The sequence below is a fragment of the Macrotis lagotis genome, chromosome 7 (genome assembly GCF_037893015.1).
Source record: "Macrotis lagotis isolate mMagLag1 chromosome 7, bilby.v1.9.chrom.fasta, whole genome shotgun sequence".
NCBI lineage: Eukaryota > Metazoa > Chordata > Mammalia > Peramelemorphia > Peramelidae > Macrotis > Macrotis lagotis.
The window spans coordinates 118,212,732-118,235,244 of record NC_133664.1 but is presented as its reverse complement, the minus strand read 5'-3'; the positions used below and the strand labels follow the sequence as shown (position 1 = coordinate 118,235,244).

General features: G+C 38.6%; 1 protein-coding gene across 2 annotated transcripts in view; it reads right to left on the bottom strand.

The window, feature by feature from the left end:
* Window positions 1–22,513, bottom strand: part of PLXNA4 (plexin A4) — a 610,123-nt gene that overhangs the window by 50,945 nt on the left and 536,665 nt on the right. For both annotated transcript variants that reach the window (XM_074193668.1, XM_074193667.1), the window contains 4 exons: window positions 21,796–22,064; window positions 17,348–17,414; window positions 16,317–16,463; window positions 11,346–11,505 (listed from right to left, as the gene is read on the bottom strand). In XM_074193668.1, coding sequence (XP_074049769.1) covers window positions 11,346–11,505; window positions 16,317–16,463; window positions 17,348–17,414; window positions 21,796–22,064 — 643 coding nt within the window. The remainder of the gene's footprint in view (window positions 1–11,345; window positions 11,506–16,316; window positions 16,464–17,347; window positions 17,415–21,795; window positions 22,065–22,513) is intronic.

Below are 22,513 nucleotides of genomic sequence, written 5' to 3'. Positions count from 1 at the left end.
TTATACTTCCACCTTCCAGGGAGAGAGAGAGGTGAAATTAAAAAAAAATCCCATTATCTTTATCTGTTCTCCCCATCAGGAGCAGTGGTAAATGCAAACTGGGGAGACAGCTGCTGTGAACTCTTTATATTTCACTCAGAAGATAGTGTATCTTTTTATTGCATACAAGAATTACTTATTTAAAAAAATATATCCTTTCAGCAGGACTTCAGCAGCAAGACAGAGAGAAGGAAGTTCCCGAGGCTATTGATAAAGCCTTTGCATTGAATTTGAGGAGTCTCTGGAGGTCACTGCCACAAATACAGACCAAGAAAAAAAAATAGGCTGAAGAATTTTTTTTTTTTTGAAGGCTGATGTGGTAGTGGGAGAGGATGCAGGGTCGGGATCTCTGCCCTTTCTCCTGTCTGGCTTGGTGGTTTTGGCCCTGGCTTGGTGGTTTTGGCCAACCTCCTTTCTCCTAGAGCTACAGATTAGAAAAGCCTCAGGTGTATTCCTCAGTGGGAAGAATGATCATAGGAGCAGAGATTCAGAATTTGAAAGTATTTTCATTTTACAGATGAGGCAACTGAGGCACAAAAGTTAAATGTCTTGGCAATGGTCCCATAGCTAGCAAGTGTCCCTGGAGGGATTTAAATCAGGTTCTTTACATTATAACATAATACCTTCTTTGGATGGGTGGCACAAATGGGGGTGTCCTGTCTACAATGACTAGGAACTGATTAGGAAATCTTGAACCTGGTCCTCAGATCACCCCTATGCATAGGCATAACAAGGAACTGTCTAGAATGTGATCTCCAGATTTTTAAAATCACACATCAATCAATAAAAGAACTTACAATTATATACTCATGTAATAATTGCGTACTTTGTAAAACACAAAAATAGGAATTTAAAAGGATGAAATAAAGGTGAAATCATTGTCATTGTTCAGTTGTTTTCAGTTCTGTCTGACTCTTCATGACCCATTTGAAGTTTTCTTGACAAAGATGCTAGAGTGTTGGCATTTCCTTCTCCAGTGTATTTTACTGATGAGGAAACTAAGGTCAATAAGGTCACATAGCTAGGAAGTGTCTGAGACTAGATTTGAACTCAAGAAGTTGAGTCTTCTTGAGTCTTGGCTATTCCCTGCACCATCTAGCTGCCCTCAAAGATGAAGTCATATAGGGAGTCACTTGGAGTTATTGGGCAGAGAAGTGACATCATCAGGCTTGTACTTGAAAAAACAAAATCACATGTGCTTTAGGAAGATAACCACTGGAAAGAGGAAAGGCTTGAAGGAGTGAAACCACTTAGGAGGTTATTGCAATTATCTGGCTGAGATGTAGTGTGGTGTAGAACTGAGGCAAAGGCTTTATGATGACATATATGATGTGTAAATGATAAAATATATGAGAGGTGTGGTGGATGCAGAAACATTAAAATTTGGCAATACATGGGGTGAGAGAGAGAGTGATGAGATGAAGCAAACACTGATACTGGGAATCTGGAAGACAAGAGGGTAATGACCTCTCCCCAGTAAGAGGTAAGTTTTAAAGGGGAGCAACAATGATATAATGCTATTTGTAACCCAGATCAAATCCATCAATGCTTACTCATCCCACTCTGCCTCAGAGAAAGTGAAAAGACAGGGCTTTGTCCTGACATGCAGAATCTGCCTTCAAAGGGTACTGTCATGCCCATGAGATGGTCTGAAGGACAAAGGTTAGGGGAGAATTTTTCTGATGTTACTTTAGTAGTGTTGCTTTGGGTTGGCTGGGAGCCCTGAGGGGCTGATGTCTGAGTCAGAACTGCTCCTATGATCATCCTTCCCACTGAGGAATGAATCTGAGACTTTTCTAAACTGAAGTTCTTGGAGAAAGGGAGTTGGCCAAAACTACCAAACCAGTAAGAGCGAGGATCCCATCCTGCATCCTCTCCCCCTGCCACATCATTCTTTAAAACAAAATAAAACAAAACAGCTGAGAGAGTATGTAATAGAGGCAGGGGCAAGAGTCAGAGGATATCGGTTTTACTGGGAGGTGCAGCTGTGTCAGACATAAACCCTGACTTTGACTTCTACAGCAGGAATGGGACCTTTCCCCTACTCAGTTTCTCTTCCACTCCCTTACTAGCAGATCAGTGAGTGACTCACCTGTGAGAGCTAGGGCAAGCTATTTAAATTCTGGGCCTCAGTTTCCTTCTCTGAATAATGAGGAAATTAATATTTACACCATCTGTTTTTCATGGTTGGCAGGGAGAAGATCAGGTTTATTAGGAATAGCTCTGAAATGTGCTTCAACAGGAAAAAGGAATTACTCTCAGCCAGACATGCTTAGGTGGGGAGGAGTTGGCCAATCAGTTAAAGAACCTTATCATTAGAAAGGCACCTCAGAAATATAGCTAGTGCAGCTTCTGCTGCATGGTTAGCCAGTTTTCTCTTGATGTCCTTCAGGGATGGGAGGCTCATTCCCTCTGGAGGCAGCCTATTCCACTTTTGGACGGCCCTACTTATGGTTAGAATCCCTTCCTAGGATGGTATTTTTGAGCATTTCAAAAGTTTTAGAGCATTTTTAAACTATTAAAACTCAAAGGCTGGGGCAGGTAGGTGACACAGTGCATAGAGCACTGACCCTGGAGTCAGGAGTACCTGAGTTCAAATCCGACCTCAGACACTTAATAATTACCTAGCTATTTGGCCTTGGGCAAGCCACTTAACCCCATTGCCTTGCAAAAACCTAAAAAAAAAACCCTCAAAGGCTTCAAAGCATTAAGAGTAGAGGAGGGTGAAGTTTCAGAAGGATGAGGACTGGATACTAATTTCAAGTCTAACAGTTTTTCCTTCTCTCTTCCTCAACCCTCTTCCATTATGATGTATTATTGGCCTCTGATCCCTCCAACTTAATTCATTCACCATTTATTAAGCACCTACTGTATATGATCAATCAATAACATTTGTTAAGTACTATGAGCCAGGCTTACTGATGGATTTTTCTTCAGTAACATGCATGACTGGGCTTCCCCACTTTACCCTTTGTAACAAGGAAGGAGAGTTTTTTGTAGTGATAGTTGGGGCTCATGATTAAATCTCAACATTGTCAGGTAAGCTGGGGGGAGAGAGGACATAGACCTGCTTTCTCCTCAAATGATGTGCCCAACTCGAATAAACCAGGAGGACACCAAGAGCAGTGTATCCACTAATGACTCTCTTATGGCTCTCAAGCCTGACTGACCTGCCCTGAGGTGGCATGAGGAGACACCTATTCTCCCTCAGGATGTTGCTCTCTCTCCTTTCTGGTTGCTTTAAGAGAGGACACCTTACTGTCTTTTCATTAGCAATCTTCTTTCTCAGATTGTGCCCCTAGGCTTTTTAATCAGGAGTAACATTCTAAAGCTAAATAAATAAAATCAATACCCCTCAATCTCCTTCTCATCCCTCCGGGAATTTCTGGATGGGGTTGGGAGAAAGCCCAACCTAGGAAAAATTTTTTTTATCGGAACTAGAGAAACAATAACCACAAAATGATCTCTCCTGAGAGGAACAAGTGTATTTTGGCTCTGTTATGCTGAACCTGAACCAAAATGTCCAGGAAACATCTCTCCTGTGCTGTTCCCAGAAAGATTTGTATATTAAGCACACATTAATGTTGACTTAGGAGATCTTGCATCCTTACAAATCCAAGTTTGGGGAACTATTTAATTGACTATGTTACCTACCTCTTTCTTAGCTACCTTTTGTCATAGCATCAGAAGATTCAGAGCTGGGAGAGAATCTTAGAAAGAGTTCAGTCCATTATACCAAGTGGGCAAGGATGATTCATTATTAGGAAAACACTCAACATAATTGAAAATATCAATAGCAAAACCAACAGAAATCATATGATTATCTCAAAAAAAGAGAAAAAGCCTTTGATAAAATACAATATCCATTCCTATTAAAAGCATTAGAAAGTTTAGGAATAAATGGAGTTTTCCTTAAAATACTGAATAGTATCTATCTAAAATCATCAACAAATATTATATATAATGGGGATAAGCTTGGAGCATTTCCAACAAGATAAGGGGGAAGCAAGGATGCCCATTATCACCATTACTATTCAACACAGTATAAGAAATGTTAATCTTAGCAATGAGATGAAAAAAAAATTGAAGGAATCAGAATTGTCAATGAGGAAGCAAAGTTTTTTACTCTTTGCAGATATGTTGGTATTCTTAGAGAACCAGAGAAAATCATATAAAAATTTACTTGAAACAATTAAAAAATTCAGCATAGTAGCAGGATATAAAATAAACCCACATAAATAATCAGCATTTTTATATATGAACAACAAAGCCCAAGAGCAAGAGATAGAAAGAGATTTCATTTAAAGTAACGGTAGACAGCATGAAATACTTTGGAATCTACCTCCCAAGACAAACCCAGAAACTATATGAACACAATTATAAAGCCCTTCTCACCCAAATAAAGTCAGATTTAAATAATTGGAAAAATGCCAATTGCTCATGGTTAGATCGAGCTAATATTCTACCCAAATTAAATTATTTATTCAGTGCCATACCAAACTACAAAATAATTATTTTTATTTTAACTGAGCTAGAAAAAATAGTAACTAAATTCATTTGGAGCAAAAAAAGATCAAGAGGACCAAGTGAACTGTTGAAAAAAAAAAGGAAGGTGACCTAGCTCTACCAGAACTAAAACTATACTATAAAGCAGCAGTCATCAAAACTTCCTGGTACTGTTTAAGAAACAGATTAATGGATCAGTGGATTAGGACAGGTTCAAAAGAAAAAGTAGTAAATGATTACAGTAATCTACTGTTTGACAAACCCAAAGACATTAGTTTCTGGGATAAGGACTCACTATTTGACAAAAATTGTTGGAAAAACTGGAAAATAGTATGGCAAAAACTAGGCATAGATTCACATCTCACACGCTATACCAAAATAAGGTCAAAATGGGTACAGGATTTAGACATAAAGGGTGACACCATAGATAAATTAATAGACCAAGAAATACTCTGTCAGATCTATGGAAAAGGGATAAATTTGTGACCAAACAAGAAATATAGTATAAACTGCAAAAGTGAATGATTTTGACTATATTAAACTAAAAATAATTTTGAATAAAATCAATGCTGCCAAAATTAGAAGGAAAGTAAAAAGCTGGGAAACAATTATCACAACTGGTAGTTCTCATTTCTAGAATATATAGAGAACTGCATAGCTCAATTGATAAATGGTCAAAGTATGAATAGACAATTTTCAAGTGAAGAGATTAAAGGTATATATAATCATATGAAAAAAAATGCTCCAAAATATGAGGTATCACCTCACACCTCTCAGATTGGCTAAGATGACAAAAAAAGAAAATGATCAATATTGGAGAGGTTGTGGGAGGATTGGGATATTAATGCTTTGTTGGTGGAATTGTAAACTGATCCAACCATTCTGGAGAGCAATTTGGAGCTATGACCAAAGAGCAATAAAAATGTTCATATCCTTTGACTCAGTAATTACAATTCTAAACCAAAAGAAATCATAAAAAATGGGAAAAGTCCCACATGTTCCAAAATATTCATAGCAGCTCTTTTTTGTAGTGGCTAAGAATTGGATATTGAAGGAATGTCCATCAATTGGGGAATGGTTAAACAAGTTATGATATATGAATATAATGGAATACTATTGTTCTATAAGAAATCATAAAAAGGTCAGACTCTAGAGAAACATGGAATGAATTACAGGATCTGATGATGAGGGAAGGGAGCAGAACCAAGAGAACAATGTACATATTAACAACATTGTGAGATAATCAACCCTTATGGATACAGCTGCTCTCAGCAGTTCAGAGAGCTAGAATAACTGTATTGGACTGGCTATGGATACCATCCAGAGGAAGAAAAATAAAATAAAACAAAAAATACTTCACAATTTGATGAACACTACATTCACTTTTCAAAAAATTTATCTTATTTATTTCCTTCCATTAATCCTAATTCCTCATAACAAAAATGACTAATCTGTAAACATGTTTAATACAAATGTGTATGTACAATATTAACCTGTTTGTCGCAGAGGGGAAGGGGGTGGGAAAGGAGGGTAGAAGGAAATCTTGTAACTTAAAAATATACATATGCATATGGATGAATGTTGAAAAACTTTCATAACATGTATTTGGAAAAAGAAAATATCAATAAAAAAAGAGTCCAGTCCAACTTCCTTATTTTACACATGGAAAAAGAAGAACTTGTCCAAGGGTATAAATAGAATCGGGGATTGAATTCAGGTCATAGGACCATATCACAGATTTAAAGTTTGAAGGGATCATAAAGAGCATCTGGTTCCAGTGTTTTACTTATGAATATATGAGACTCAGAGAAATTAAGTGGCCTATAGATGACACTTCAGGGTAGAATAGACATATCTCTAGAATAGGAAGAGCTGAGTTTGAATCCCATCTTTGATTCATTATTTGTTTGACTTTAGGCAAATTATTTAATCTTCTGGGCCTCAGTTTCCTCATTCATAAAGTGAGGGAAATTAAGAAATAGCCTCTTGAAGTCTCATTCTGATAATGATCTTTGTCCTTTATGACACTAGGGAGGTGATGCCTTCTGTGATGACAAGCACATGAATTGGATGTGAGTGAGGGGGTGCTGTACTAAGTCACGAGTCTCACTTTTTCCTCTGGAGCCATCTAGGTTCAATGGCCAGACATAAATCAAGATGACTGGAGATGGCCCTGGATGCGAGGCAGTCAGGGTTAAGTGACTTGCCCAGTGTCACACAACTAGCAAGTGGCAAGTGTCTGAGGCTGAATTCAAAATTCCTGTCCTGACTCCAAAATCAGTGCTCTATCTATTGCACCAACTAGCTATGATCTATCTGAGAGCTTGCCCAATATCAGAGTTAGTAAGAGAAGAGGGATTTTGAAGTTCTCTTATTATAAAAATAGAGTTGTTTCTATTGTCTTTTACAATTAAGGCCTTTTCTAATAAGGACAAAAAAGTATTTCAAAGAAAAATTCAGGGATTTCCTCATACAAAGATTTTTTTTCCACACAGTTTTTAGTTCATCTCTTTCCTAAGAAATCCAAACTAGCTTATTGCTTTTCCTTCTGGTGTGATGTAAAAGAAAGGGACATGGGGAGTCAGGGGAACTGAATTTTATTCCTAACTTTGTCCCAAACTATCTTGATGCAGTGAACATCATTGACCTTGACCTAAGAATTTCATTTCTCAAAAAGCTTTATAGAGAGTTTCACTTTTTTAAGAGAAATTCTCTAGAATATGTTTCTCACAATGTTTGGATTATATGTGTCCCTTACCATGGTGCTATCAGGAAGAAGAAAATTTTAAAAGCAGAGCTAATTAGTAACAGGATTGACAGCATCATGTATATTCCTTGTTATTTATGCTGTGCTTTATCTTAATTAAATGTTTTTGCTAATGAATTTATGTGTTGCTGGTATCATTTAACAGTAGAATAACACTATAGGGACCTATACGGAACAGGGCTATGAACTGCATCAATGACTTCTCTAACCAAACCTTGATAAAACAAGAACTGCTACTGATTCTAATCTAGGCAAATCATTTATCAGTAGAGGCCTCTTCATTTGTAAAATGAGAGAAGTTATTTCCTGATGGAAAACTGAGAAACAAAGAATGAAATATATATTTTTGAATATGTGAGATGTTAGGTGATACATTTGTTAGAACACTCTGGTCTTGAGTCAGAAAGACTTGGGTTCAAATCTGGCCTCAAACACTTGCTGTAAGATTCTGGGAAAATCACTTAATCATTTGCCTCAATTTCCTCATTTGTAAAATGAGCTGGAGAAGAAAATGGCAAACCACTCTAGTATTTTTCCCAAGAAAACCCCAAATGAGGTCAAGAAAAGTCAAACATGGTTCCACATAAACAAAAATGTGGGAAATTATTTTATTTTGATTATGTATATTTGTTACAAGGGCTTAGCTTTTCTTTTTACCCTCACTGGGGACTTGGAAAGGAGAGAAAATCAATGCTTATTAATTGAAATAAAATAAGTATTCAAAATAAAGCTAAATTATGTAGGCTTCCCTTTCTTAAATGATATTATCCTTTGATCTATGATACTACCATCTATTCTTTGCAAATGAGAAAATAGGAACTCAAACAAGGTCCTTTTCCAGTTTCCACATGAAGGGGAAGAAAAGGAATAGGACTTAAGAATCTTGATTTTTGTATGACTGCTTGTCATTGATTTGAATGTGTGACCATCCTTAGGGAAAAGTGTCAGGGAGAAGGATGATCTGGGACAAAATGAGCCAGCACAATTCAAATGGGCAACTTGAGGTTGGATCTGATCATGTCTTCTTCTCAAATGTCTTTATATGGGGGGGGGGAGCACTCTATGTGGGTCTTAGAGCAAGCAGCAAGTGATTTTCCCAGAGTCTCATAGCAAGTGTCTGAGGCCAGATTTGAACCTACAACACTGACACCCATGACTGTCAAATCACCCCAGTGAGAATGTGATGAGAGAAAAACAAACTGACATTGGCAATTCACCACTCCCTATGTAAACATGTTTATCAAACACGTTTATTATATGTACAATGCTAACCTGAGGGGAGGAAGATGGGAAAGGAGGGTGGAAGATATTTTGTAACTTAAAAATATACATGTGCATATGGATGAAGATAAATAAAGAAACAAAAGATAATTCATCATTCCATTCTGTCTTCTAACCTCCCCTGGTCTCTCTCATGCCCTTGCTCTGCTGCCTTTAAAATTCAGGGATTATTGTGAGGATCAAATGAGATAACATATTTAAAGTACTTTGCAAAATTAAGACATTTTATAAATGCTAGTTATTGCTATTATAACACATACCAGTTATGTGACTGGGGCAAGTCATTTTATATCTCAGGGGTCCCAAATAGCAATCTATAAATTGCAGAGAAGGTAGGCTTACATAGGTAGAAGGAGTTTCTTTACTTAGTTCCATACACCAATGAAATCATAGGGTAGTTTCAAAAGGAGGGAAGAACAAGGAAAGGAATAAGCATTTCTAAAAGTACCTTTTTGCCAGAAACTAAGAGAGTGCCTTACAAGTATTATCTCATTTGATCCTTTGAACCTTAAATATTAAGAATGGGTTATGAGAAAGATGGCCTAAACTCTTTCCCTAAATTTTAGAGGGAGCATGATACAGTGAAAAGAATAATCATGTTGAAAGCCTGATGATCCAGGTTTTAATACTGATTCTACCAATAAATGTTTATTTGACCTTGGTTAAGTCAAAGTCTCTTTAGCACTCTAATTCTCAATTTCTTCACTGGTAAATTGGAGAGAAAAGAAAGGAAACAAGGAAACAAGAACTACTATGTGTCAGACACTATGCCAAGTGCTTTTACAAATAATACTGCAGTTAATTCTTACAAAAATTCTGGGAGATAGAAGCTATTAGTATTCTTGTTCTATGGTTGAAGAAGCTGAAGCAAAGGTTAAGTGACTTGCCCAAGGTCATTAATTTTCTAAGGTCAGGTTTGAATTCAAATTTGACTGACTCCTGAGTTCATTCTATTTACCACATCATCCAATGCCTCATGGGTAAAGCTGCACATAATTTCAAAGATTCCCTTCCATATGAATACATGATCTTAGAAAACAATAGCAATTATATATATTTCATTTATCCATTCATTGTTATCTATTTGCTATCCCATAACACTTCTATAAAGTAGTTGTTTATACGCATTTTGCAGCTGAAGAAATTGACTCTCAGAGATGTGACATGATTTGTCCATGGTTCCAGGTAGTTAACAATGAAGGCAGGATTTGAATCCAGGTTTTCTGACTCCCAGAATATAATTATTCATTTGAACTGGATAGCTTAGCTGGAACACACTTGAAGACCAGAGGGATAGCCCTCAAAGATGTGTCTTACTTCTGGATTCTATGATTTCTTTGCCAACATCAACTTCCCCTCTCCTCCCCCATGAATCCCCCCCCCCCAACTTCCCATCTAAGACAAACATGAAGGGTAGTATTCACCTATACCTGGAATCTGACTAGTATTTCCCTTAGGGAGACTCCATCCTTCTGCATGAAACAGGCAGGAGGACCACATCTTTATATTATTTGCACATAATGTGTCTTTGCTTATGTAGGCTATGCAATCTATTCATAGACACAAATCAAGTGAAATCTAAGTGTCTCTTCCCTAAAAGATGCCAACTCTCATTTTTTTTCTTGTCCATTCTCATTGACCCAGATCCTTCAGGTATTCAGCAGAGTTGGTAGAGACAAAACTAAGGGTGGGGGGAAGGGTGGGAGCATGGATAGGGATGTAGTGTGGGCCACAGATTGGCCCAAGGCCATCATTTGGAAAACATCAACCTAATAACAACTGGCATTTATACAGTAGGGCTCTAAAGTTTACATAACATTTTCTATACATTATTTCACTGGAGTCTCTTAACAACCCCATGAGGTGGTTACTACAAGATACCCCCATTTTACAGAGGGAGAAACTAACATTTACAGAGGTTAAGTGATTTATTTGCTCATGGTCACACAGTGCCAGAGGAAGAATCTGAGCTCAATTTTCATAATTCTTTCTCTAGCACATTATCTCTTCTGTCATGCTACCTAGACTCCTGTACCTCCCTTCCTGCTTTCCATCACTCTTTGTCTCTTTCAATCCTACTGATGAGGATGCTCAATAAACGATGGAGATAATTAAGATTTGTCTCAGGTGAGGCTGTCACACAGCGTCTGCTGTATTCCTTTTGCCCATCATCACCACTCACTAGCTCTGCTACTTCTGGGGAAAACAGGGCAGGACATAAGGATAATTTTCTTGACCCATGGCTCCTTAGTAACTTATTTTAATATGATTGGGTTTCTTTTTTGTCCTATATGTGTGTGTGTGTATGTTATTTTATGCATTTAACACCATTATTTTGAGAAGGGGTTCATAGGCTTCAAAAGCCTTCTAAAGAGGTTCATGACACAGAGAAAGGTTAAGAACCTTTGGTCTGGTGTAATTTCAGTTCACCTCTGGTGTTTCTAGTCTTACATTTGTTACTAACCTGTAAAATGAAGGGATTAGAGCTTTGAGGATCCTTCAGCTCTAAGCTTCTATAATTTGGATATCAGCATTTCTCCTTCTCCATGCATTGTAGAATCAAAGAAGATTGTTGTTGGAAATTACCACTTGATTCAGTCTCCTAAACAAGCTATGACTCCTATCTACAGTTTCCCTAAGAGGTAATTATCAAACCTCTGAATACTTTTGTGGAGGACAGCAGGGAGAAAACATTTTTATAATCTTTTCTCTCCTGGACTTTCCCTGAGTGGCAGACCCATTGCTCACTCACCCAGATCCATATCAGCAGCTTTAGGCCTGTGGGAACATGGCACATTCTTGAAGATGGCATCCAAGATCTTCTCTTTGACCTGGGTAATGGTGTCACAGTTAAGGATCTTAACAGGGATTTCAGCGCTGTTGACATTGTCTGGATTGACACAGCTCAAGACCTGGGGTGAGAAGAGGCATAAAGGGTAAATGGAAAAGAGTTCTCCGAGAGGAGAGAGGATGGAGCAGATGCTCTTCTCCTTCTCTGGGTCTCCTCCCATCTTTACACAAGGACCTTACTTTCCCTCTTCCACTTTTCTCAGAGGGTCTGGAGTCATATAGGGATAAAAAGAGAGGAAGAGAATTTGCCTTGATTTTTTTTGTCCCTCCCTTTGTCTCTATTGAACCTACCCCCTTTTCTTCTTTGGTACAATTAGAATATATGACTTCTCAGGAGACTCTTGCTTTTTTTTTCTTTTATTCTTTTTCTTTCCTTATCTCCACCTTTCTCACTTCTTTCACCTCTCCTTCCCTCTTCTCCCTTTTTGTCTTCTCCCATCCCTCCTTTCCTTCCTTCCTTCTTTAACTTTTTCCTTCCTTTTTTTTTTGGAAATTTCACTTATTGAGCTGGCTGCCCTCAGACAGACCTCATTAAAATCTTGATTTTTCCATTTAAGATGACAATCCAAGCTTGTGGAGTGTGGAGAGGGAGCACCAGATGTCATCATACATATACACAAACACATACTTGGGAACGAGAGCATTCATCTTTCACCACCCCAACTAAGCTACTCTTTGATTTGTTAATGACAACAACATATAAGTAGGACCTCACACAAATTAGGAAATTTCACTCTTTGTTCAAAAGATTCCTGAGGCTTTAGCTTTTGTTAGGGCTTTGTGACTTCCATATACATATATATATATATATATATATGTATATGGAATATATATATATATATATATATATACATATTTGTCTGATCAGCATGTGAACAATCTATAAAGTACTTAGCATGCTCTTTAAAAATAAAAGATGCCCTTTAAAAATGCAGTATCGGCTATCTGAACTCTATTCTGGGATCTGTCCGTGACTAGTGTATAGAGACAGTCATTATTTGGCTCAACTTCTCTCTTTGGAACCAGTCTATAAGCACATGAAAAATACCCCTCATGACAAAATCTTCTTGTTGTTTTCTCCTTAGTTACCATCCTGCTTCTAGAGTTTATCCTCTAACTTCTCAGAAACTCAGAAATCATTATACTCTTGGCAACCTTCTTATGCCAGAGATGACTGAGGTTAAGATATTTAGAGTCAATGCTTCTCTGAAAATGGACCATGGAGAATGCCAGCAAAGGCCCATGAGATGGCTCCTCTGGACCTGGCTTCATTCAGCCTCTACTACCTGAGCTGTCTTCCTTCTCCTTAGCTTCTCTGAACTTTCACTAGCCCCAATATCTATTTCCCAAGTGCCACATCTGGGTTTGAGAGCCAGACAATAGCACCAGTCCAGCATGTGGTGGCAATTACCTCAGTCCCTTGATGTCTGCCTTTCATTAGTAGCCAGACTGTTGCACTGAGCTCATGTGGTAACAGACTTATTACATTAACAAAGAAGAAAATAACACACACACACACACACACACACACACACACACACACACACACACACTTCTTAAAAACTATAAAACCAAATTCTTCTGAAAGTGATGAAGAACTCAGGACCATGTTCATTCTGCAAGACTTTGATAGTTAAGCTATCAAAAATGACTTCCTTGAACCTTGAAGCTTCCTCTACTGTGCCCATTTCCCTCCCAAGTTTCTAAGCTCTTTTCTCAAACTTGAGGTTTGAAGTCATAAAGGGATAGAAAGAGAGGGAGAGATTTCACCTCAATTTTTTTGTCCTTCCCCTGAAAGGATCTGGGTTCTGTCTCTTACTACAGGAATGACTTCAACATTGGTTTCCTCATTTTCAAAATTTAGTGGAGCCCTACCAAGGATCCTCCCAGCTCTGTTTCTGTGACCTGATGCCTGCTAAAAATCTTATTTGTGTACCCTTGCTTATCATCTGGGCTGTCCACTGTCAGAGTCACAAGATCTGGATTAGAGAATGTAATAACAAAAAGAACTCTTTGTAGATTAGGAACTCTCCCTGGGATCTTGACTGAAAGGAACCAAAATAGATTCTGGATAGCATCATGGGTACTCCTAAAGATGTACTAAACAACCCATGTGGTCATGGTCAGAAAGACAATTCTCTTGATTGTATCAAGGTCAATAGTGCTGTTATAGGGCCCAGCAGAGTGGCATCTCTCTGTAAAATCATTTTATCAGGGGCTAGATGAGATCCATAATTTATAAAATCCTTGAAACTGTGAGACTAGAAAGGTCTCTTATAAACTGTCTCCTTGCTTCCATTGAAGAGTCATCCACTCAACCAGCACATATTTAAGATGTATGGACCTACAGGTAATGATGCTGATTGATGTGAGTGACTTATACTCTTCTTGTAAAATCATACCTCATATCTTAGGCAGGTCTATCTTCAAATCATCTTAGGCTACCTGACCAAGTACCAAGATTCTATTTGTGATCTTCATTGGATGTGGAATCTTCTGGAGGGTTTTTTTAAAATCTATTCTGATGCTATCTTTGGATATTTTTTCCTCTCTTCATTGGAGATGGAGGTACATCCACACTCAGTACACTGTAATATCCTTTCACCAATTTAAATTGCCCTTCCATATCTCTCCATTTCAATTAATTTCACTTTTATTCATAATTCAGTTGGAAGACTGAATTTGAATTTAGAGAGTCCACTGACTTTTGCCACTGTCACTGAATTTGGCTGAATCCCTAGGTTCTCAGCTTACTTGGTAACTGAACTAGGTAACTTCTAGGTTCCTTCTAGGTTTAAATATCTGCTCCTTTCTTCCTTGTGTTTCCCTCATAATATTAAGTTCTTTTTAATGTCCTTTGTACATGACAGAGTCTGACATTGGACTTGATAGTCTAACAATAGTCTTTCACGAGGAATAAAATTCATCACTATTTAGGGACAAAAACATTAATATAACTCATTTCATTGAATTCAACATTGATCTGATGAGGGGGAAAGGGGGTCGAAGGAGGGAGGAAGGGTTGGAGGAATGGAGAGAGAAAAAAATGAAAGAGGGAGGGGAGAGAATAAACAGACAGGAGACACACTTGAACAGTAGTTCTGTCTCATTAAGAAATCTATTCAGGTCTCTATTTTTGGAAGGTTTCCCCCACCCCTTTTTAAATAGAAGCTTCTAAAGTCTCTTCTTTAGCAGACAGTGACTGTGAGGAAGCAGTGGCCTTATTCACATGCTGCTGCTTTGAATCCTCATCAGCCAAGCCAATCCCTGTAAATCTGTTAAGATGCCTATCGGGATTCATGGAGTTCTCTGAAGAGGGGGGTGGGAAAAGCTGATTAGCATCAAATCATTCCCATCGAGAAGAGAGGGGCTTTGTTTGGGGCTAGCTATTACTGTCTCCCCAGCCCACCTTGGGGACTGTGAGCTTACGCTTTAAGGACTGGTTGGCAAGATTGCCCGAGAATCAGAGTATTGGAATGAACTTTTAAGGGGGATGGGGATGGGGATGGGGGTGTCTGTTAGGTTGAACCTCTGTCTCCTACTTTTCCAAGTTACCTTTTTTAAATTTTCTCTCTCCCCCCCACCTTCTCTCTCTCTCTCTCTCTCTCTCTCTCTCTCTCTCTCTCTCTCTCTCTCTCTCTCTCTCTCTCTCCCTTCCTCCCTCCCTCCTTCCTCCCTCTCTCCCTCTCTCCTCTCCACCCCTCTTCTTCTCCCTCTCCCTCTATCTCTGTCTGTCTCTGTCTCTGACTCTTTCTTTCCCAAGGGATTGTTTCTTCCTCTTTTCTTTATTTAGCCTAATTCTCCTTTTTTAGTTCTTCCCCTTTTTCTCTCTACACACAGAAATGGTAATGGTCTGATCTATGAGTAGGTAGAGCAGGAGATAAACTATAGTCATTCTTTTTCTGGAGCAATGTCCTGGGTGTGTATGACTGGGAAACTAATCCCAAAAGGGATTGGGGACAAATTAAATCAGACAGTCAGAGAGAGAGAGAGCGAGAGAGAGAGAGAGAGCGACAGACAGACAGACAGACAGACATAGACACACACAGACATAGAACATAGAGAAAGACAGAGACACAGAGACAGGGACAGAGACAGATAGAGAGAACAGATAGAGAGAACAGAGACAGAAAGAGACAGAGAGAGCATTTCACATTCTGTAGCCCTAGTGACTATTGTGTTGATATGTGGAATTGAGGACTTATAGGCAGAAATGTAAGACTTCACATCATAAGATCACAGTTCTTAACTCAGTGACTTCCCTTTTATGACACTCATTCCCACTCTCACCCTGTGCCCACTCCCAGTGATCTATTATGGATCATAGAAATAACTGTACTTGGAGTTAGGAAGACCTGGATTCAGATCTGACCTCAAATACTTGTTAGCTGTGTCACCCTGACCTTTATTTCCCTTGGCCTCAGTTTCTCAGCTATAAAATAAGTAAGTTAAATTACATAATCACTGTGTTCTCGCCTACCTCAAGATCTTAAAGGTGACCTCTAGCACTATGATATTATGAACCTCCTCTTTAAACAAGCAGTGGGTCTGGGGACATGTTAGATTTTTCCTTTGTTACTTTCCTGACTTAATTCTTATATTTGCCTCTTAGATCTGGTTTCAAATTCTGGCTCTGTACTTTAATACTTATATTGCCTTGGAAAGTTATTACAACTCAATAGGACTCAATTTCTTCATCTGTAAATTATAAATTGTCAAAGAAAGAGTAGATCTCTAAGGTCACTTTTAGCTCTGGATATATATGATTCTTTGGCTATACACTCAGTTTGACTCACCCTAGCTGTCTAGCAGTAGCAAATGGAGAAAAACATTAGGTAGCCTGGAGTTGGAAAAGTTTCCTTCAGACACTCACCAGGGTCTTGTAGTCAATCTGTTGTCTTATGAGTTTGTCTTCACTCAAGGAGTATCGGGCTTCCCCAGTGATGGCATCAATGGGACCCTTCTCCATCTGCTGCTTGATGGCACAGAATAAGGAGAAGAGGGGTTCCCCTGCACATTCCTAGGGAAGAGAGAATTGCTGTGAATGGAATTATTTAACTTCAGAAAATGAATGTAGTACTCAAAATCCATATATCTACTAGCTATGCCTGATTCCTCACCTCCAGTTGATGGCTGTTACCACTGGGATTCTCTCTTTCTCCTGTTCCTACCTCCTTTCCTTTCTTCTTATAACCCCTCTCTATTCATTCCTCATCTGTTCTGGTTTATATCTTCATTATCTGTCCCTGGTGCTCCCCTTCCCCATCCTTGTCCTTAAATGTTCTCTCTCTTCCTTATTCCTCTCTGTTCTTCCTTTGTCTCCTCTCTACCCCTTTCTGCATCTCTTATCCTCAAGGTCATTTCCTGTAGTACAACTGCCCTTAGGAAACACATTAATAATTGACAACCAAGTGGTTCTCAACCTCCCTTCCATGGGATTAGCTTATCTGCTGCCAACATATTGCCTCTTTGTACCTACTTTGGTCCTTATCAATCCCATGTTATGACTGAGATGGGAAAGAAGTAGTAGAGGGGGATAGGGAGGGAAGAGTAGGAAGAAGAAGAGGAGAAGGAGGAGGAAAAAGGGAAGGAGAACATTAGAAGAGCTGCTTTTAGCTGAAAATTGGCAATATGGCCCTAGGAATCACAGTCATGACTTTTGAGGGACTTCCATCATGTTCTCTCCACTAGTCAAAGGGATCTAACCCTTTGGGACAGGAAGAAATATGTCTCTTTTCTGGGGAAAGGTAGGTCAGCGTGGGCATGGGGTTGGAAAATAGGGATGAACTGTATTAAGTAGGGCAGTAATTGGAGAGAATGTAGAAGATGAAGCACAAAGTCAGGAAACTTTAGGGAAGGGGTATCAGATTCCAGTGAAATACTCCCAATGCCCATCCTCCTTACCTTCAGAAACTTGTAAAGAAGAAAAGTGAACCAGTTGGTTAGCATCTTCTCAGCCACTGACTCCGTCCTATGTCCAAGCCCCAAGGGAAAAAGTCAGAGCAAGACAAGAGAAAAGGTATTTGGTTAGTGTCATTGGGACCACAGACACTGACTGGTTTATGGCTTTCCTAGGATCATAATTTTAGATTTAGAAGGGATCTCAAAGAACAGAAGGTCTTAATCTTTCCTTTTCCACTTTGCAGAGGACAAACTTGAAGGACAAAGAAGTCAAGTAACTTGTCCTGGGTCACACATTGGTATTTAATTTCTCCTGCCTCTGAGGCCATTGCTCTATCTATTATGCTAGGGGATTCAGACTCAGATAGAAGTGGGGGCCTCTAATCATAAGTAAGGATCCATGATAGCTGCATATTGACTTGGTTTTTAAATATAGCATTATCTATATTTTATAATATTTTTCTCTATTTCCTGTATTTTTTCTAATACATTTTGATTATGCTTGGGCTGTAACTCTGAAGGTGGCTTATTGGTTGTGTGTTTGACATCCCTGTCATGTACCTTTAAGCCAAATCCTGTGACTGTAATATATGTGCAAGTTTGAAGACCTCCCATTTCCATGTGACCAACTTTTGCACACAGACTGGAATAGAATAATACTTCAGAGTGAAGTATTGGTGGGGAGTGAGGTATAGTATGGCCTTTCTTCTTTAGAGGAAAAAGAAAGAAAATTGGGAGTAGGTCTGATGCAATAGATAATTACCAGTCCTCCTATTTCCTTTATACAAAATCAAGGAAAGTGTGAAATAGCATTGCCTATCTATAGGACTGCCTGGATAGAGCTGGCGCTCTATCCACTGTACCACTTAGCTGAGCCTCAACAACTATTTATTAACATACGCACAGTGTGTAAGAATCTGTATTATAATCTGAATAAAAAAAAGATGGAAAACTAGCTCACTTTCCAAACTATGTTGAACAGGTTGCAATGGAAAAGGACTTGGATATGAGAAAAAGGGGTAAAAGACAGAAGTATGACTGCACCAACCACGCCAGGTTCTAAAAGTTAAGTTATAGATTCACTTCAAAGACTCTAGGGTTTGTAGAGATGTTGAAAGATCACTTAATCTACCCTTTTACACCAAGGTAAGGCCAAATCTGAATCAATCATGGATGGAGAAAAAACATTGAGGAACTCCAACAGAGAGGTCTTATGAAACTCCTTTTAAGGGTTTAATCATCTTCATGATCAGAAAATTCTCTTCTAAGCCTAATGTAAATCTCTCATGCTTTAGGTTAAACTCATTGACTTTTTTGTTCTGACTCTCAAAGGCAAAAGGTACAACACTGATTTCATTTTCATAAGATCATAATCCCATGGATGTAGCTTTGGAAGGAGTCTTAGAAGGCATTTAGCTTTCTCATTTTACAGAGAGGGAAACCAAGGTCTGGAGAAGTGAAATGACTTGCCCAAGGTCACTTAGATGAAAAATTGTTAAACCAGGATTTGAACATGAGCCTTTTGACTCTTAAGTATAGTGTTTATACTGCTGAATGTTGAAATACAAGAAGAGGGCTTCACTTCTGTTGATTTCATTTGGTGTAGAGAGAATTCAAAATAACCTATGTTCATGGAAAGCATTAGGAAGAGATGGTCAAGTTCATATTTGGCCACAAGCATTTTAAAGGTACATTGGTCGAGAGAAAATTCCAAGAAACCAGAATAAAGGGAGGGCATTTGGAAGCAAAGATGGAGGAAAATAAAGCATGGAAGAATTAGAAAAAGTGAGACTGGAAAAGAAGTCAGTAAAATGAGGCAAGACAAGAGAGCCAGAAAAAGTCAAAAGTACAGAAGGCATTGAAGGAAAGTGAGCTATCAGTGAAAGTGAGAGATATACAGATTCAGAGAGAGACGACAGGTGAAAATTGACAGTGGGAACCATAGAATTATGGCAGTGGGTGGTCATTTGGTGAAAGTAAAACAAAAATCAAAATGATCTTGTGTGCAAAGTGGTTCCTCTGTTTCTGCTCCCAAATTAGTGTGATTGTCCTAATTCATGCCTGCATCTTGATGCTATTCAAGGTTTTGTCCAGTTCAACAAGATCTTAAAGTAAATCTTTTCTGAAATCCTAACCTATTAGCTATACCATGAAGAAATCCTGGAGATATTACCCTAGAAGCAGAGATGCAAGAGCATTTATTAAATAGACAGAAGTAAGTCAGAGGCAACTAGATAGCCTGGTAGTTAGAGTGATGGATTTAAAACCAGGAAGATCTGAATTTGAATTTTGCTTGAGACACAAGTTTGTTGACATCTGGAGCAAATCCCTTGACCTCTCTGAACCTCAGTTTCCCATATGTAAAGTGAGAATAATAATAGCACCTACCTCCCAGATTTGTTTGTGGGGAATCAAATGAAATGATATATGCAAAGCTCTTTGCCAACCTTGAAGTCTTATAAATGTTAGCTATTGTTATTATAAAGTACAATTTCTTTTTGTCTGACTTGAAGTAGGAATTAAGTAAAGGAAGAAATAAGCAGTTTGGCCTGGAGAGTAGGAGGCTGAAGGAAAAACTTTATCTTCAAGGATGCCTGGTGTCATGGTAAAGAGAGGTCAGTCAGTAGTCAAATTATGCTCATTTCATATGAGGTACACATTTTGGGAAATGAGCATGTTTTCAACTATTACTTTGCCCAATTTCAGTTTTACACATGTTGTGGAACTCCAGCTAGATGATAAAGTGAAAATTAATTCAATTCAAAATGCATTTTTTTTGCAAGGTTATAGGATTAAGTGACTTCCTCAAGGCCACACAGCTAGGTAATTATTAAGTGTCTGAGGCTGGATTTGAGCTCAGGTCCTTCTGAATCCAGTGCAGGGGCTCTTATCCAGTGCACCACCTAGCTGCCCCACAGCAAACATTTATTAACATACTCACTGTGTTTAAGAATCCATACTATAATCTGAATTTTTTAAAAAAAGATGGAAAAGTAGCTTACTTTCTGAACTATGTTGAACAAGTTGCAATGGAAAGGGTTTAAATCCAATGTAAACCAGAATGACTTGGATATGAGGAAAAGGGGTAAGTGATCAAAGGTCAAGATGACATTGCCTTCTCTAGATTCTTTATTAAAAGCCTTAGATTTGGAGTTGGATGATCTGTGCTTAATTCCTGACCTTACAACTTATTTGCTGAATGATGTTGAGTTAATTTTTCTTTGGTCTTCAATTGAAGGGTGGCTACGTGGTGCAGTGGATAGAGCGCCGGCCCTGGAGTCAGGAGTACCTGAGCTCAAATCCAGTCTTAGACACTTAATAATTACCTAGCTGTGTTGCCCTTGGGCAAACCACTTAACCCCATTTGCCTTGGAAAAAACCTAAAAATAAAATAAAATAAAATAAAGGTCTTCAATTGAATGATGAAAGATGATGAAATGAAAAAAATATTGTTCTAGATGAACTTTAAGGGGGAAAACTAGATGATGCAGTAGGTAGGCAGGGGTTTCAACATATAAAAGCACATACATATTCTTTAAAAATGATCCTATGAGATTTATTTCAGCCTTGACAAAGAGGCATATGACAATTAAGGATAAACATCCCACTGATGGAAAGAAATGGGTCATCTCCTTCATTTATTTTTTTCTTACAGAGAATCAATGCAAACTTGTCTGGAGTCTGGAGGACTTGAGTTCAAATCAGGTCTCAATTACTTACTAGATGTCACTTAACCCTGTTTGCCTCAGTTGCCTCTTCTGTAAAATGAAGTGGAAAAGGAATGGCAAATCACTTTTGTATCTTTGCCAAGAAGACCCCAAATGGAGTCATGAAGAGTTAAACATGACTGAAATGAATGAACAACAACAATCTCTAAAGTTCCTTTCTGCTCTAATTCATGATTCTATGAAAAAAATTGTTATTCTTGATTGAAGGGGAAAATCTCTAGATGACCATAGAAGGTCCTCTGAGGAAATGAAATGTGAAGATTCTACAAAAAGAAAAATTTGAGAGGAAAAGCTCAATGATGCCAGAGGGGACATAAAGGAAATGAAAAAGAAAAATGAACAAAGGAAAAAAAGATGGAAAGAATGCTACATTGAAAACACATTTTTAAAGTTTTCAAGTTCTTTCTTTGCAATCATCATTATTCCCATTTTATAGATGAGGAGACTGAGGTACAGTAATTGACAGATAATAAACTAGTAACTGTTGGACCTTGCTTTGAAGTCAGATTTTCTGTCAAGACCAAAGCTTTCTCAAGAATGAGATAGGGAGTGATACATTTCTGATATGTGAAATGAGCCCACAAGTCAACTAATGCAGTCTGCCCCTAGGCAGGTAAAAGGTTAAATCACCCTGGAAGGTTTGGTGGGGCTAGGTTGGAGTAGAGACTCTTCTGCCCAGTCCCTTCCCCTAGTTCCTTCTTTTTTCCTTCCCCAGCCCTTCACCTTCTGAGTAGTAGTTTGGGATGATTTTTGCTCTCCAGGTTTTTGTCAATGAGATCAGCTAATAGCTGCTTTAGCACGTCTGTGGCATACTCCAACTTGCTCTGCAGGACCGTCATGATGAGTGAGGCCACGTTGCCCCGGTCTCGCATTGAGAAGCTCCTCTGGGACTCCAGGGTGCGAATGAAGGACAATAGAAACACTTTGTTGTTGATGAGCTGGGCAAAGAGCTTCAGTCCCTTCTCCACACGCTCTTGCCGGTAGCCTGGAACCTACAGATTAAACAGAAGGAAGAATCATGAGACACAGCTTTCTCCTATCATGGTCATCACTGCCATGAACTGGCATGAGAGTGACAGGTTGTGGTGTCATATAGAAGTGACTGGTTCTGGAAAGATGCCACTGCCACCACCTGGGCATTCCAGGTGTTAGTCCTCTCTGTAACAGCTTTGGTCCTCTAGGGACCCATAGATGCAGGATAAGTATCTTCAATTTGATAATCACTAGATTGAGCTGATAGGAGGGTCTGGTCCTGGTTGTTCCTTTAAATAGCTTTGAGACATTAGGCAAGCCACGTAAACTCTCTTTGCTTTAGGTACTTCATCTGTAAACCAGGGCTATCAGAACAGAATACTTAAACAATCCTATCTTAGAAAAAGAAATTGAATGAAATATCAATTAATACCCTACCAAAAGTTTATCAGAATGAGATGGATTCACA